Genomic DNA, 13,964 nt, shown 5'->3' on the forward strand with positions numbered 1-13,964 from the left:
GATTTGTTTTTTCTGGTGATAGTTTTTTGTTTAGTTTTATTAGTTGTTGTTGTTGTTTAGATATATTTAGTCTTTTGATTGTTCATTTGCTCACTGATTGGGTAACACTGTTGGCACCTGTGGTTACATGTAGGAGTAGGCAGGTACAGGACCAACATGCACCTGGATATAGGCCTATGGTTTTTTTTCATACAGGCACAGGAGAGGCAGCCTGAGGAGTTCTTTTGTAGGATTTGTTTCACTATTCATGTTTTTATTTTACATATCTTACTTTGTGTTGGAGCTATTTATTTGTTATTCGTATTTAGTTATTTTATTGACAAGTAGTATTGTTTAATCATTCAGGTTGTTTGCTTATTTATGTTATATTTTCATATATTAGAATAGCTTTTTCTTGTGATAATTATTAGTTTAATTCGTTGTTGTTTAGATATATTTAGTCTTTTTATTGTTCATTTGCTCACTATTTGGGTAACACTGTGGGCACCTGTGGTTATATGTAGGAGTAGGCAGGTACAGGACCAGCATGCATCTGGGTAGGCCTATGTTGTTGTTTTTTTACCAGCACAGGAGAGGCAGCGTGAGGAGTTCCTTTGTTGTTTAGTTCGTTTGTTTAGTTGAATAAATTATCAAGAAAAATAGAATCCTGAATGGACAAACGCTTTCTTTTGGCTGCGTAAACTACAAACTCACAGTGCATCAGTGGCAATTTGATTTATGTTTGTTTTTGATTTATTGGACAAATGGCAACTACACTTTTTTCGAAATGAAAGTTACAAGATTGTAGATATTATCCTCGAGGAATGGTTGCGCAATCTTAAAATCGAAGACGTTCCCCTGGTCTTTAAAGCTTCTGCAACCAGTAAAATATGGATGGTTGGATGAAACAAAACAAACCGAATGGAACATCGAGGCACACGTACACGTGTTATTCTGACCTTATAATGTTGTAGTGTGTCTTATCCTGTACTGTATGTGATGGTCTGTCAAGAAACTACAGATGCAAATTATCTGTGTAGCTACAATCTGGTCCAGTGCATCAAATGGTGATATTTATGTTTTAACTACATGGTCCCTATAATAATAATGTTCTGTTGTTTTTAGGCTTTCCCAGGTAACAGTAATGCAGACACTGTGGTCCAGTACAAGCTTAAACAGCCGGTGATAGCTCGCTACCTCCGCCTGATTCCTCTGGACTGGAACCCAACTGGGAGGACTGGACTCAGACTGGAGATATACGGATGTCGTTATAGTAAGTTCGATATCTTTATTTTACTTCTTTGGCTTCTGGGAGCTCGATTCAACTGAAGATATAAACATGAAGTGATGTATATCTTTCTTGCAGTTTTTGACTGTCATTATTGTCACGGGGTGAGGCTCAGGTGCAGAGAAAAGAAGCAATACTCCAGGTTTAAATATAAACTAAAACTCACTCTTTACTGAGGCAAAAGGTTAAACACAGCACTAGGTACAAATACAATAATCCAGACAGGAACAAGGAGACTAAAGAAGACAACAATCCGACAGGATACGAGGGAAAGACAGGCACAGCATATCGAAGGGGAACAGGTGTACGGCATTAGAGACTAACGAGACAAGAGTGGCTGAGGGCTGGTGCAGGGAATGAAACAATCAAAGGACACGGGGGAGACACACACACAATGAACATGGTGTTAGACACAACATTAACAGGGTGTTACAATGATAGTATGTGTAATTGAACTAAGTGTACAGATATATAATAATATCAAAGAAAAATGTAAAAAATAAAAATCATGGTTTTTGAACATTTAGGCAATTAGTGACATAGATCTAAGATATGGAGGACTTAAAATGTCTTAAATATAAATAAATAAATGCATGATTCGGAAAAATATATATATAAATGCTTAAATAAATGTATGAATAGATAAATCCAGGAATTAATAAATAATGGTTACTTATTGGTTATTTATTTATTTATACATTTATTCAAGCATTTATTTATTTATTCCTACATTTATTCATGCATGTATTTATTTATTCATACTTAAGACATTTTAAGTCCTCCATACTAAGATGCTGCATGTAACCAGATGACAAATAATAATAATTATTGAGGCATTCGGGTTTTTTTCTTTCCCATAAACAAACGTAGAGAAGTCGGTGCTGCAGGTTGGATTTGACAGGAAATTGAGTTTGTTTCCTGGCACAAAGACAGATTACTTTTTGGTTCAAATAGGCTCCAGTTGTTACTTGTCACATCTTAGAATGAGAGTTATGACAAAAGGTGGGACAAATAAACATTTGACTGTGAAGAAATCAAATAATCTAGAGAATAAACAGCACAAAAAGTCACCAGTGTGCTTTATTCTTAACTTGTTTAGCTGTAAACAGAATATTATTTTCTAATTGGAGCTTTGAGCTTTGAGAATATCGCTGATGATTCTGATAACACATTGTTTTTAATCTCACATACATTCTGATTTCACAACAGTAACACGTGTTGCTGATGTATCATCAGTAGCGGACACTATAGACCGAGGTTTAATTACAGTGTGTGAAGCCTTTGTACATTAAGAGGCCATTGGCTTTCTTGCTCAGTAGTTCATTCAGAGAGGAAATCAATACCTGAACACAATACAAATACAATCGTGCCCCATACATGATGAGCTGTGGTTGCTTTAGGTTCACAGTGACCACGTTAAATACAAGCGATTCAAGCATCTCAGGGCAAAAATATCCACGAATTGAATATCAAAATTGTTCCTGTTGTATTGTTTGCAGTAATATTTATGTATCCACAAATGCACACATGTTTTTTAGTTTCTATATATTTATCTTCAGAGATACATATATATATATATATATAAATATATATATATATATATATATATATAAATATATAAATAAACTGAATTGTATGAATATGATGTAACTTATTATGTCAGTGTTGTAATAAATGTTATTGGCCCTACCAACAAAAAAAAGTCCACCAGCTGCCACTGCTCTAAGTTACAACATAGCTTGAGTTTTTTTTCTCACATTAACCTCATAAACGACACATGTTGGTTCATATAAAGTCAGTTTTTAGTCCAAGATTGTTCAAACTCAAACCTCTAGTGGGGGAGTCCATAGATACTCTTTTCAAACTAAAAGCTTATTAATGGCACAAGGGGGGGGGGGGGGGGGGGGGTTGTGTAGTTATAGCTACACATGCTAAATAGTTGTACTACTAGCAAACTGCACACAACACCATATACCATCCTCTGTTAGGGTCTGCCCAACCTTCAGCACATGAAGGGATGGCTGTTCTCCACCCAAACTTGTGCACATAGATAGTTTAACCTGGGTTAGCAGTAGATACTGTCGTGGATATGTGATGTATTAATGTTATATGAATGAATGAAACCGTAAATGTGCAAATTAATGAATGCCCTTATGTGCAATATATCTGTGTGCAATATGATGAACGTGACATGTCTTCCTTACACTGTGATATTTTCTGTTGTTTCTTTTTTATATATGCAATTCTTTTTTATCCATTATTAACTTTATTACCGAACTGTTGTGTACTGTCAACTATAGACTATAATTGATTGTAGTTTATTACTACTGCACTTTGGCGCGACCTTTTCCTCTGGGACACTCAGCTTGTACATTCGGGCTGTAGACAGACGATGGGAATCAGCCTGCAATTGGATGCATTTACAAACTAGAACGGGCACTCGGTAGAGCGCATACCTTCGCATATCACAAGATTGGGCATTGAATTATGAACATTTTGGCATTAGTTGCATGCCAATTGGATACAAATTGACCGCGCTATGGTAGAAAGAAGATGTTGACCTTTTTCATGACCTTGACCTTTGACCCGATCGATCCCACAATCTAATCAAATGGTCCCCGAATAACAACCAATCATCCCACCAAATTTCATGCGATTCAAGAAGATGTTTACCTTTTTCATGACCTTGACATTAACCTTTGACCCGATCGATCCCAAAATCTAATCAAATGTTCCCCGGATAATAACCAATCATCCCACCAAATTTCATGCAATTCGGTTTAATACTTTTTGACTTATGCGAATAACACGCACGCACGCATCCAAATACACGGCGATCAAAACATTACCTTCCGCATTTTCAATGCGAAGGTAATTAACAAATAAAAACTTCAAACACACTTGTACAACTAAATAAGTAATGCTTTAGTTTGTGTTCTAATGCTCCTCCTCCGGTACGCTTTGGTTCCGTAGCGTCTGACGTGGCCAGCTTCGATGGCAGCAGCAGTCTGGTCTTCCGGCGCGGCGCTCGTCCCGGCTGGACGCCGATGGAGACGATCTCTCTGAAGTTTAAAACCCTGAAGAATTGTGGGACGCTGCTTCACGCTGAGGGGAACCGAGGTCACAGCCTCACGCTGGAGCTGGAGAAGGGCCGGCTGCTGCTCTACCACCAACAAGGTATCTACATGACTCTTCCAATAAGATAAGATAAGGCACATGAAACCGATTAAGAGCTTGTTAAAGGACATTATGTAACAAATAAAGAAATTAAGGATAACAGAGACACACTGAAAAGCAATGGAAAATGAACCTATGCTGTATAAGAGCATTGTGCAAACATTCACGCAATAATAAATCCAGTTGTGCAAGATGTGTGTACTACAAACACTCATATATAAGTCAGGTATGAATAATAAACTCATTGTAAAAAAAGTAATGTTTATAATGTATTATACAGGACTGTCTCAGAAAATTAGAATATTCATTACAAATCAACTGAAATATTGCAAGCCTTTTATTCTTTTAATATTGCTGATTATGGCTTACAGCTTTAGAAAACTTCAAATATCCTATTTCTAAATATTAGAATATCATGAAAAAGTATACTAGTAGGGTATTAAACAAATCACTTGAATCGTCTAATTAACTCGAAACACCTGGAAACACATTTTCAAATGTTTGATTTTGTTTTGCTGTTATAAATCTTTTTTTTAACTTGGTCTGAGGAAATATTCAAATTTTATGAGATAGGATTTTAGAGTTTTCAATCAGCAATATTAAAAGAATAAATAAAGAACTTTATCACAATATTCTAATTTTCTGAGACAGTCCTGTATATAGTGTGTCAAACATAGAGTATTCAGTAATAATACACTATATATATATATATATATATTTCCATATAGGAAATGGAAATAAATACCAAGATATAGCAAATAATATTTAAAAAATAAAATGTGCAGTGATATACGAGCAGCATGTTAACTTTCACTCTGAACGACTGCACCAAACAAATCAAGAACTCATGTATTTAATAATTGGCAGTTTGCACTAAACGATATATTGCTGTCATTTTTGCGTGCGCTTGCTACAAACGAAACCATTTTTTTTTCTTTTCACAGAAATTAAATTGAGGGAGCTTCAAGTTGGTCTCCGTCCATCTGCCGGATGCTTGTGTGTTTGTCAGATGTGATTTCTAAGATACCACTGATCCAATTTTGAGAAAACTCGGGGGCATTACGCTTCTCTCCGCTTATGCTTATTAATTCGGTACAGTGTTTACTTGTTTTTCCATGTGTCGCAAGCAATATATTTGAGAAAACTAATCAGAATAAACTTGGGGAATTGGTCGTGGCGTCATTGCAGGCATGTCGTTGCAGTTCAATGACTGTGTTGGAGGACACCGCCATGTGTAGGTCGAAAACATATTATTTCCCCCTCGATCGTCCGTCTCTCTCTCTCTCTCTCTCGTCCTCGCTCTGATTAGCTTTCAGTCGGACGGTCTGCTTTCATATTTGCTTTTTTAATCTATGATGGATATGTTGGCTCCATGTGTTAAAAATGCCCTTTGAGGAGCACAGTGTGTTAGCGCAGCGTGCTACGTGGGCCCAGACTGCGCCGCATGAAGCACTGAGGAGCCAATGGGAGGCGATGTGTGTTTGTGTTGGTGTAAACAAGGTTAAAGCTGCTGTGCGTAACACCGAAAGCAACGCTTTACTCCCTGAGTTCACTCGCCGGATTATTTGTGGTTTATTCGCGTCATTCGCTTCATTCGCGCTAGATGCGCCGGCGAGGGGGCGTGGCTTATCTCAGTGGAAACAGTTATCATTTCCTTCATCCACCACGGAAGTATTATTCACTATTTCTGCTTTATACTTGGTGTGGACATCCCCAAAAATGTCAGAACTTCTAACGCCCTCGTGTTTTGGGTCATGACATTAATAAAATATATATAAATATCTTAGACTCGCACAGCTCGGTGAATTTCACCGGCTACGTCTGAATAACTGCCTCTTCCAGCGCTATCCCAGTTGAAAAATAAACATGCTAAATATATTTAATCATAGCATACTTGAGTACACTTGAAGCCCTATTAATCATAAGTGTACTTAAAGTGAGTTATTTTGAAACAACACGTTTTTTAAGGAGATATAAATAGCATTTAAGTACTATTAAAGGTGTATTTAGTATATATTTTTTGCTAAATTGGAACAACTTAAAGTATACTTAAACAATTAAGTAGATGAATGTGTATGTGCTAATATACATGCCCATATGTCACTTTAATTATATTTTTATTGTATTTTAAATATATTTTAAATCTATTTAAAGTGTTTTACAAATATACATGCCGATAGTTCACTTAAATCATATTTTTATTGTATTTGAAGTATATTTTTAATATATTTTGAGTATTTTACAAATATAAAAAAGTATACTTTTGCTATACTACAATCAAATTCGTAATATCTCCATATGGCAGACCTCTCATCAACCATGTTATCTGGATGCTGGAGGACTCTACCACCAACCATACTTTCTACTTTTGAGTTCATGGTTTCTAACAATATTTACACTTAATTACGTTAACTTTGGATAAGATTGGTTCACATGTTTTCAAGTCTGATACACGACTTAGACTGGATATAAAAAGTGGACGTAGTCCCCATGACTTCCTCTATGGGTTTGAGGACAATGTTTTTTTTTCCTGCAACCAGAAGTAATTTGAGACCATGGAGTGACGTACAACCGAACGCTGAATTTTAGGGTAGCAAAATGTTACAGTTAACCTTCATGAACTTAAAACACAATGTCAAAGGGTTAAAGTTGGAAGACAAAAAAATAGGAGTAACTCCCAGACCGGCCCACCCTGCGTTAATGACCTGTCAATCACAAGGTCGCCACATCAGAAGATGGTAGATGTATGAAGGCACAATCTGTTAAACACGGCATGGGCCTAATGATAGGTCAAACAGCGTGAACACCATTACTACTGGGCTCTAGAATGCCCTCCAAACCTCTGGCTCATTTCACCATGTGGAAATGTGGAAAGATTTGAAAAATTGTGTTCAGTGGCAAGGAAGGACTTTTTTGGGGGGACCTGGGAGAATTGTTCCTGGTAATTTAGCTGTAATGTCTTCACATGACCTGTGAAGATAGCATATTGACCTCTATCTTCAATGTCTGGAGAAGGCCCATTTAAAGTGCTCTGTAGCTGCTTCCTTTCAAGTTTTATTTAGTTTTTTTTGGTCATTTTATGGCTTTTTAGATTTGACAGGAAATGGGAAATTACATGAGATGCTGGTCCCTTCAGGGGCGCAGACCGCGATGTTACAGTGGTCAGTGACTAAGATCTTAATGTTCATGTTAGCATGGCATGCAGTTGGAATAATTGTCTGCAGTGGAAAGGTTGATCCACTTAGATTACAGTAAAAAATGACATTTTCAAAATTGTAGTTACCGTAAGTATGTTCAAGTAACTACAACAGTTGCATTGTATATATATATTGATTTTTGAGGATGTCATATTTACTCTTATTCCACCTCAGTGGAAATTTGTCTTTGGCTTCTCTTTGATGAGTTTGTGTCACTTCCAGGCTCCCAGAGCCGATTCTTCATGCTCTTTTGATACAACAGTAACAAGTCAGCAACCAACTCAAGATGTCCTTTTTTCCCTCCCGAAACAGAAGTATGAAGAGGGACAATTGTAAAGGACCGTTAGCAAGTTTCCTTTTTTTATTTTTGTTGAACGAGTTCATTTTCAGTTGATCCCCAGAGTTTCTCATTCGGGGATTTTTGTCAAGCTTGAAAGAACGAGCCCCAGAAAAACTGTTCTCAACTCATTTCCTTCACGCTGCCCACCTCCTCCTGTCGGAGCCGCCTGCAGTCCATCAACGTTGCAGGTCACACTGCATTTTAACATCTGTTCAAACTAAAATGTCATGCTAACTTATCTGGATGCTGCTCTATCCCTTCATGGTGTTGTTTCTCAAACAATCACACACTTTATATATATAAAATATATATTTATATATATTATATATTTATATATTTATATATTTATATATATATATATACACTACCGTTCAAAAGTTTGGGGTCATCCAGACAATTTCGTGTCTTCCATGAAAACTCACTTTTATTCATCAAATGAATTGAAAATTGAATAGAAAATATAGTCAAGACATTGACAAGGTTAGAAATAATGATTAATATTTGAAGTATTAATTTTGTTCTTCAAACTTCAAGCTCAAAGGAAGGCCAGTTGTATAGCTTATATCACCAGCATAACTGTTTTCAGCTGTGCTAACATAATTGCACAAGGGTTTTCTAATCAGACATTAGTCTTCTAAGGCGATTAGCAAACACAATGTACCATTAGAACACTGGAGTGATCGTTGATGGAAATGGGCCTCTATACACCTATGGAGATATTTCATTAGAAACCAGACGTTTCCACCTAGAATAGTCATTTACCACATTAACAATGTTTAGAGTGTATTTTTGATTAATGTTATCTTTATTGAAAAAACAGTGCTTTTCTTTGAAAAATAAAGACATTTCTAAGTGACCCCAAACTTTTGAATGGTAGTGTATATATATATATATATATATATTATATATTTATATATATATATATTATATATATTTATATATATATTATATATTTATATGTATATATATTGCAGCATTTTTCTCTGCAGTGGTAGATTTAATAATTGTTGTGCCTTTTTTACTCTAGAGACATGCTGGATTGTATATGAACATGCGTCACCAGTAGTGTCAATAAAAATCTGTCTGACATCATTTCTCTGACCGATGCCCGTCACATCGGTCCCTGCTGGACCTGAAGTGATCGTCAACAAACCAATCTAAACAGCGTTCATTTTATGTATTGGAGAAGCGATTATATTGAGCTATGATAAGCCAGTGATATATAGTCAATGCTGAAATAGAAGACAAAACAAATCCATCCCAGCATTGTCTTTGCATGCTTCACGTTCTGCCTCTTGTTGTTTTCATGTCTGCCTGGCTGCCCTCCTTTCTTTTTTCACTTTTTCCCTGAGTTTCCTCACTCTCCATTGTTATTTATGATGTGTGCAAATTCTGCCCCTGCAACATTTTTTTTCCTCAGAGGTGATTATTTGCCTTTTCAATTGCATGCTCTTTGTCTTTCTCTCCTTCCTCTCTTTCACAAATCCCCTCCCTCCCTTCGCTCACACTCTCTTCTCTCCGTGGCGTTTGCAGACTGCAGACAGTGTAATTTAGATCAATTGCTTGGAGCATCCACCGTGAGCCACATCACGCCCCCCCCCCTCCCCCCCCCAGCTCAGCTCTTGGCTCAAGAGAAGAGATGAGACGCTTAAAAACTAGGGTTGCGAAGATAAAAAATAAAAAAAAGAAGATTTGCCCTGAGCTCCAGAGTGTGGGGCTATATTCTCCGGTGCTCTTCATTCCTCATCCCTCCCATTTGGCGGCCGGACCGTGTCGTTGTGCCGGGCCTCCTCTCGTTGCAATGCGTGTCGCTTTATGAGATTAACAAGCTGTCTGAGAGGCGGAATAGCTCAAGATTGCTAACGATGGCTAGCGTTGGGCATCGGGGATATACGGGTGGCTTATAAACACAAACATAAAGAGCTCGGCGAGAGCAGATGTGCTCTTGTCAAACACTGTGTAACTACCATTAGCATAAATTATAGATGATAAAATTGTACCACAATACTGTTGTGCAGTATAACAAACAGATGCATACAACAGTGCAATGGTAAGGCCATCTCTCTGATTGGAGCCTCCAAGAAGGCATTAGAGGCAGCACTTCTGGGAGTCTCTCTCTCTCTCTCTCTCTTGCCTGTGGCTGTCCAAGCAGTTGACAATGAATTGTTTGGCTCATAACAATTTATGTCCGCGACACAAAACCATCTCAAATCTTCTCCGCTGTACATTTATCAAAATGTCCGTTTGCTCTCATGTGATTGGTTGAAAATGAGGGCGACATCTGATTGGCTACAGATAGGTCCATGTTGGAGAAAGAAAATCTGCCTTAGCGAATCGAGCCACGGCAGGGGAGTCTCAAAAACCCACACAAATGTGGAGCGATCCGCAAATAAATACGTACAAATCCACATTGAAAATGTATTCAATTCAATTCAGTTTATTTTGTAGAGCCCATTCTCACGAATTACACATTTGCCTCAGAGGGCTTTACAATCTGTACACATAGACATCCCTGACCTTTGACCTCACACTGGATCAGGAAAAACTCCCAAACAACCCTTTCACAGGGAAAAAAGTGAAAGAAACCTTCAGGAGAGCAACAGAGGAGGATCCCTCTCCAGGATGGACAGAAGAATACATGTCATGTGACCAGAAGGAATCATTACAGAGTTACAACACATTCAATGAATATGACAGAGTGTATGAGTAGTTGGTAGTAGGCATGGACCACGATCCAGACCTCTGTGATCCATGAGACAGATGGAGGTAGAGAGGAGGAGTGGGCGGAGCATCAACAGGGCCATGGCATAGTTGGTAGTAGGCATCCAGACCTCCGTGATCCATCAGACAGATGGAGGTAGAGAGGAGTGGGCGGAGCATCAACAGGGCCATGGTAGTAGGCATACTCCACGATCCAAATGCATGTGTGCATTGTTATATATTTGTGAATTGTTCCGTGTGCATTTGTGAGTCTCTGTGTGCATTTTCAATTATTGAGACTGATCTGACCCCGTACCGATGTAGCAAACTGCTTCATAATTCAGTTCACTCCTGAACTGTCTTACCTGGGAAGCTGTAGTCCACCACAGTGAATACACACCGAGGCCCGGCGTGTCCTGCTCCAGTGCGTCGCGGACGAGCGGTGTTGTGTATCGCCGACTAAATTATGGCGGCAGGCCGATGTTGCATGCTAAGCGAAAGCCTGTCTTTTCTCTGCATCCAGACATGTTGTTGTTGGTTTCTGGATGCCGGCTGTGTCCTGAATCACGCAGATTTTCACAGTTATGAAAGATCGTGCACGATCACGTCACATTTCCCCTAAACGCTTTAGATGAATCTCCATCTACCAAGTGCTCCAGTTGAGAAAATATCAGGCGATGAATCGTGGTGATTACCGTTGCATTGGCTTGCTCTGGAGTAAAAAACACTTATTTTTCATGGTGATTTACAGTTGAGCCTCCAGGAGTTTCTGTAGTTAACAGCCTGGTACGAGTTTCAGGGGGAAGCTTCTGTATTTTCAGAGGAGCCTGAAATTGCTAAAATAGCCATGGGACTCTTTCTGTAATACACTCCCCCCGTTGTGTATAATAAGTTGCTTACTGTTGATTTATTCTGTGTGCAGCAGCAACAATCAAAAGGTATCAGCGACACACACAGCTGCATAGTCAGGGAAATGTAAAGGATTTGCCTCTGAAGATGGTGGCATTTTTGTTATTGGACATGTTTGCTTTTATTTTTGATAAAAGATCGTAGAGGTGACAGACAATGAGAGAAGAGAGGAGGGATGACATGCAACAAAGGTCCATGACTCAAACCAGGGACGTTGTGATTACATCATCAGTGTTTTAAACTCTTTGTAAGTCGACACATTCTACACCGACTTGCTGATAACCATTTGCCTTTTTTTATTTATTTTAAATTCAAATGAAGTGATTACTCGTTCATTTATAAGATTTAGTCTTTAGAAGAAAAAAACGTTTAATCACGATTATTCGTGATTAATGAATTTCAAAATGTGCGATTAATTAGTTAATTTGTTTAAATTAGGGCTGTGAAACAATTAACATTTTTAATCAGGTTAATCCCAGGTTTCTGTGGATTAATCATGACTAATCACATATATACATTTACAGGGCTCTCAAGACAGGCAAGAGATCCAAGAAGAGTTAAATGCGTTTAAAAAAAAATGCGTAAAAAATGCGTTAAAAAAAAAAAAAAGTTACACCTGTAATTTAATTAACTGAGTTAACGCGTTACTTTTCACAGCACTAGTTTAAATCTATTGACAGCCCTAATTTTTTTCTATAATTCACATAATATGAAACAAACAGAAATAAAACCAGAGACCATCTTGCGATGGAATCACACCTATCACAATGGAAAACCATTTTGATCTCATCTACACACACGGACATGCACGGTTGTGAAGCTATAGCGGTGACTAAATATAATAATAATAATAACTTTATATATATAGCACCTTTAAAAACAGGGTTTACAAATATGCCCACAGACAGACGTACTGGGGCGGCTGTAGCTCAGTGGGGGAGTAGCTGCTGTGCTGCAACCCCCCTGGGGTTGTAGGTTCCCTCTCAGCTCTTGCAAGTCGAAGTGTCCAGTGTCCTTGAGCAGGGCACTGAACCCCCAGGCGCTTCACTGCAGCCACTGCCATAATAACTAAGGAAGGATTAAATAAAGAAAAGAAATTACTTTCCCCTTTTGAGAATTAAAAAGGTATTATTTTTATTTATTTAAATGTTATCAAGCATTGCATTATATAAAAAAGTAGTTTCAGTCCCTTTAGTTTTTATGTATTATTGATCTTTTCTCTGTTTTATATAAATGCTTTGGCTAAATGTTCTTTATAATCATAACAGCATGCCAAATAAAGCCCATGTGAATTGAACTGAAGAGACAGAGGGCTGACACAGAAGTGACATTCCCCCCATGAATTTAACTGTGCCCCCCCCCCCCCCACACACACACACACACAGTTTGTTTTATGGTGATATATTCACTCCCTAACTGTGACCAGAGCTGAGAATCGGTTTAGAGAAAATACATTATTATCATAGTCTAGCTGTATTTCAAATAATGGCACAATACGTGTCGCTGAAACGGCGAAACAATTATGACGGCCACCCCTGATAAGACGTGTCACCGTCGTCCTTCATAAACAGTTTTACAGCTCGAGCAAAGAGGCCTAATGGAGTAGCGGACAGAATGTGATGAGGTGATATTGCCTCAGGGAAATGTCTGGAACGCTGGACTCCTGCAAAGTGGAAAGAAGTGTTGGGCGTAGACTTCATGGGTTGAAGACCAGAAGATTCAATATTAGCAATGTGGATACATCAAGTTGTGCTCCTTTGTAGTTGGACATAAAAGACAAAAAGGCAAGTGTAGGCATGAAGGTGAGGAGAGGAAGGGAGAGGAGAATTCAGACTGGAAGGAGGCGAGAGTTTCATGAAATAAAAGTGTTTTTATAATTGTTTTACCTCAGATTTCTCGTATCGATCACCATCTCTATGCCCACGAATTCAAGTTGTCACACAATGCGTCGCCTCATCAAACGGCATTGAAGAAATAGTTTGACATTTTGGGAAATGCTGTTATCAGCATTTACGTCTGTGCATGAAGTGAGTGTGGTGGCTGGGGCGTGGCTAGGCTCAGCTGTAGAGGGGTGTGGGGGAGTGGCTGAGGGAACGGGTGCCGGAGAAAGAGCCTAATTGGCCTCAGCCGCAGGGGATCAGCTGATGAGTGTCTCTGCCCTATATATGAGGTGGAAGAGGGATGGAGGCTCGAGAGAGGAGAGCAGAGGCACAGTCTGTCGTCTAATAAAAGATATAGTGATGTATCACGGAGTGTGCTCATCCTTTGGTGCTGGGGGGGGGCCTACAGGTGGCAGCTAAGAACCTGTTACAGTCAGTGTGTTTACATGATGGTATAATTCTAATCTTGCTTTAGTCGGACTCTGCTATCTTTT

At 38.5% G+C, this 13,964-nt stretch overlaps 1 protein-coding gene across 1 annotated transcript in view; it reads left to right on the top strand.

Moving 5' to 3' along the window:
- LOC130194140 (contactin-associated protein-like 4) overlaps positions 1-13,964 on the top strand; it is an 87,934-nt gene that overhangs the window by 23,285 nt on the left and 50,685 nt on the right. The window contains exons 3-4 of the mRNA XM_056415033.1: positions 1,105-1,252; positions 4,241-4,444. Coding sequence (XP_056271008.1) covers positions 1,105-1,252; positions 4,241-4,444 — 352 coding nt within the window. The remainder of the gene's footprint in view (positions 1-1,104; positions 1,253-4,240; positions 4,445-13,964) is intronic.

This window comes from Pseudoliparis swirei, chromosome 5, assembly GCF_029220125.1.
Source record: "Pseudoliparis swirei isolate HS2019 ecotype Mariana Trench chromosome 5, NWPU_hadal_v1, whole genome shotgun sequence".
Classification (NCBI taxonomy): Eukaryota; Metazoa; Chordata; class Actinopteri; order Perciformes; family Liparidae; genus Pseudoliparis; species Pseudoliparis swirei.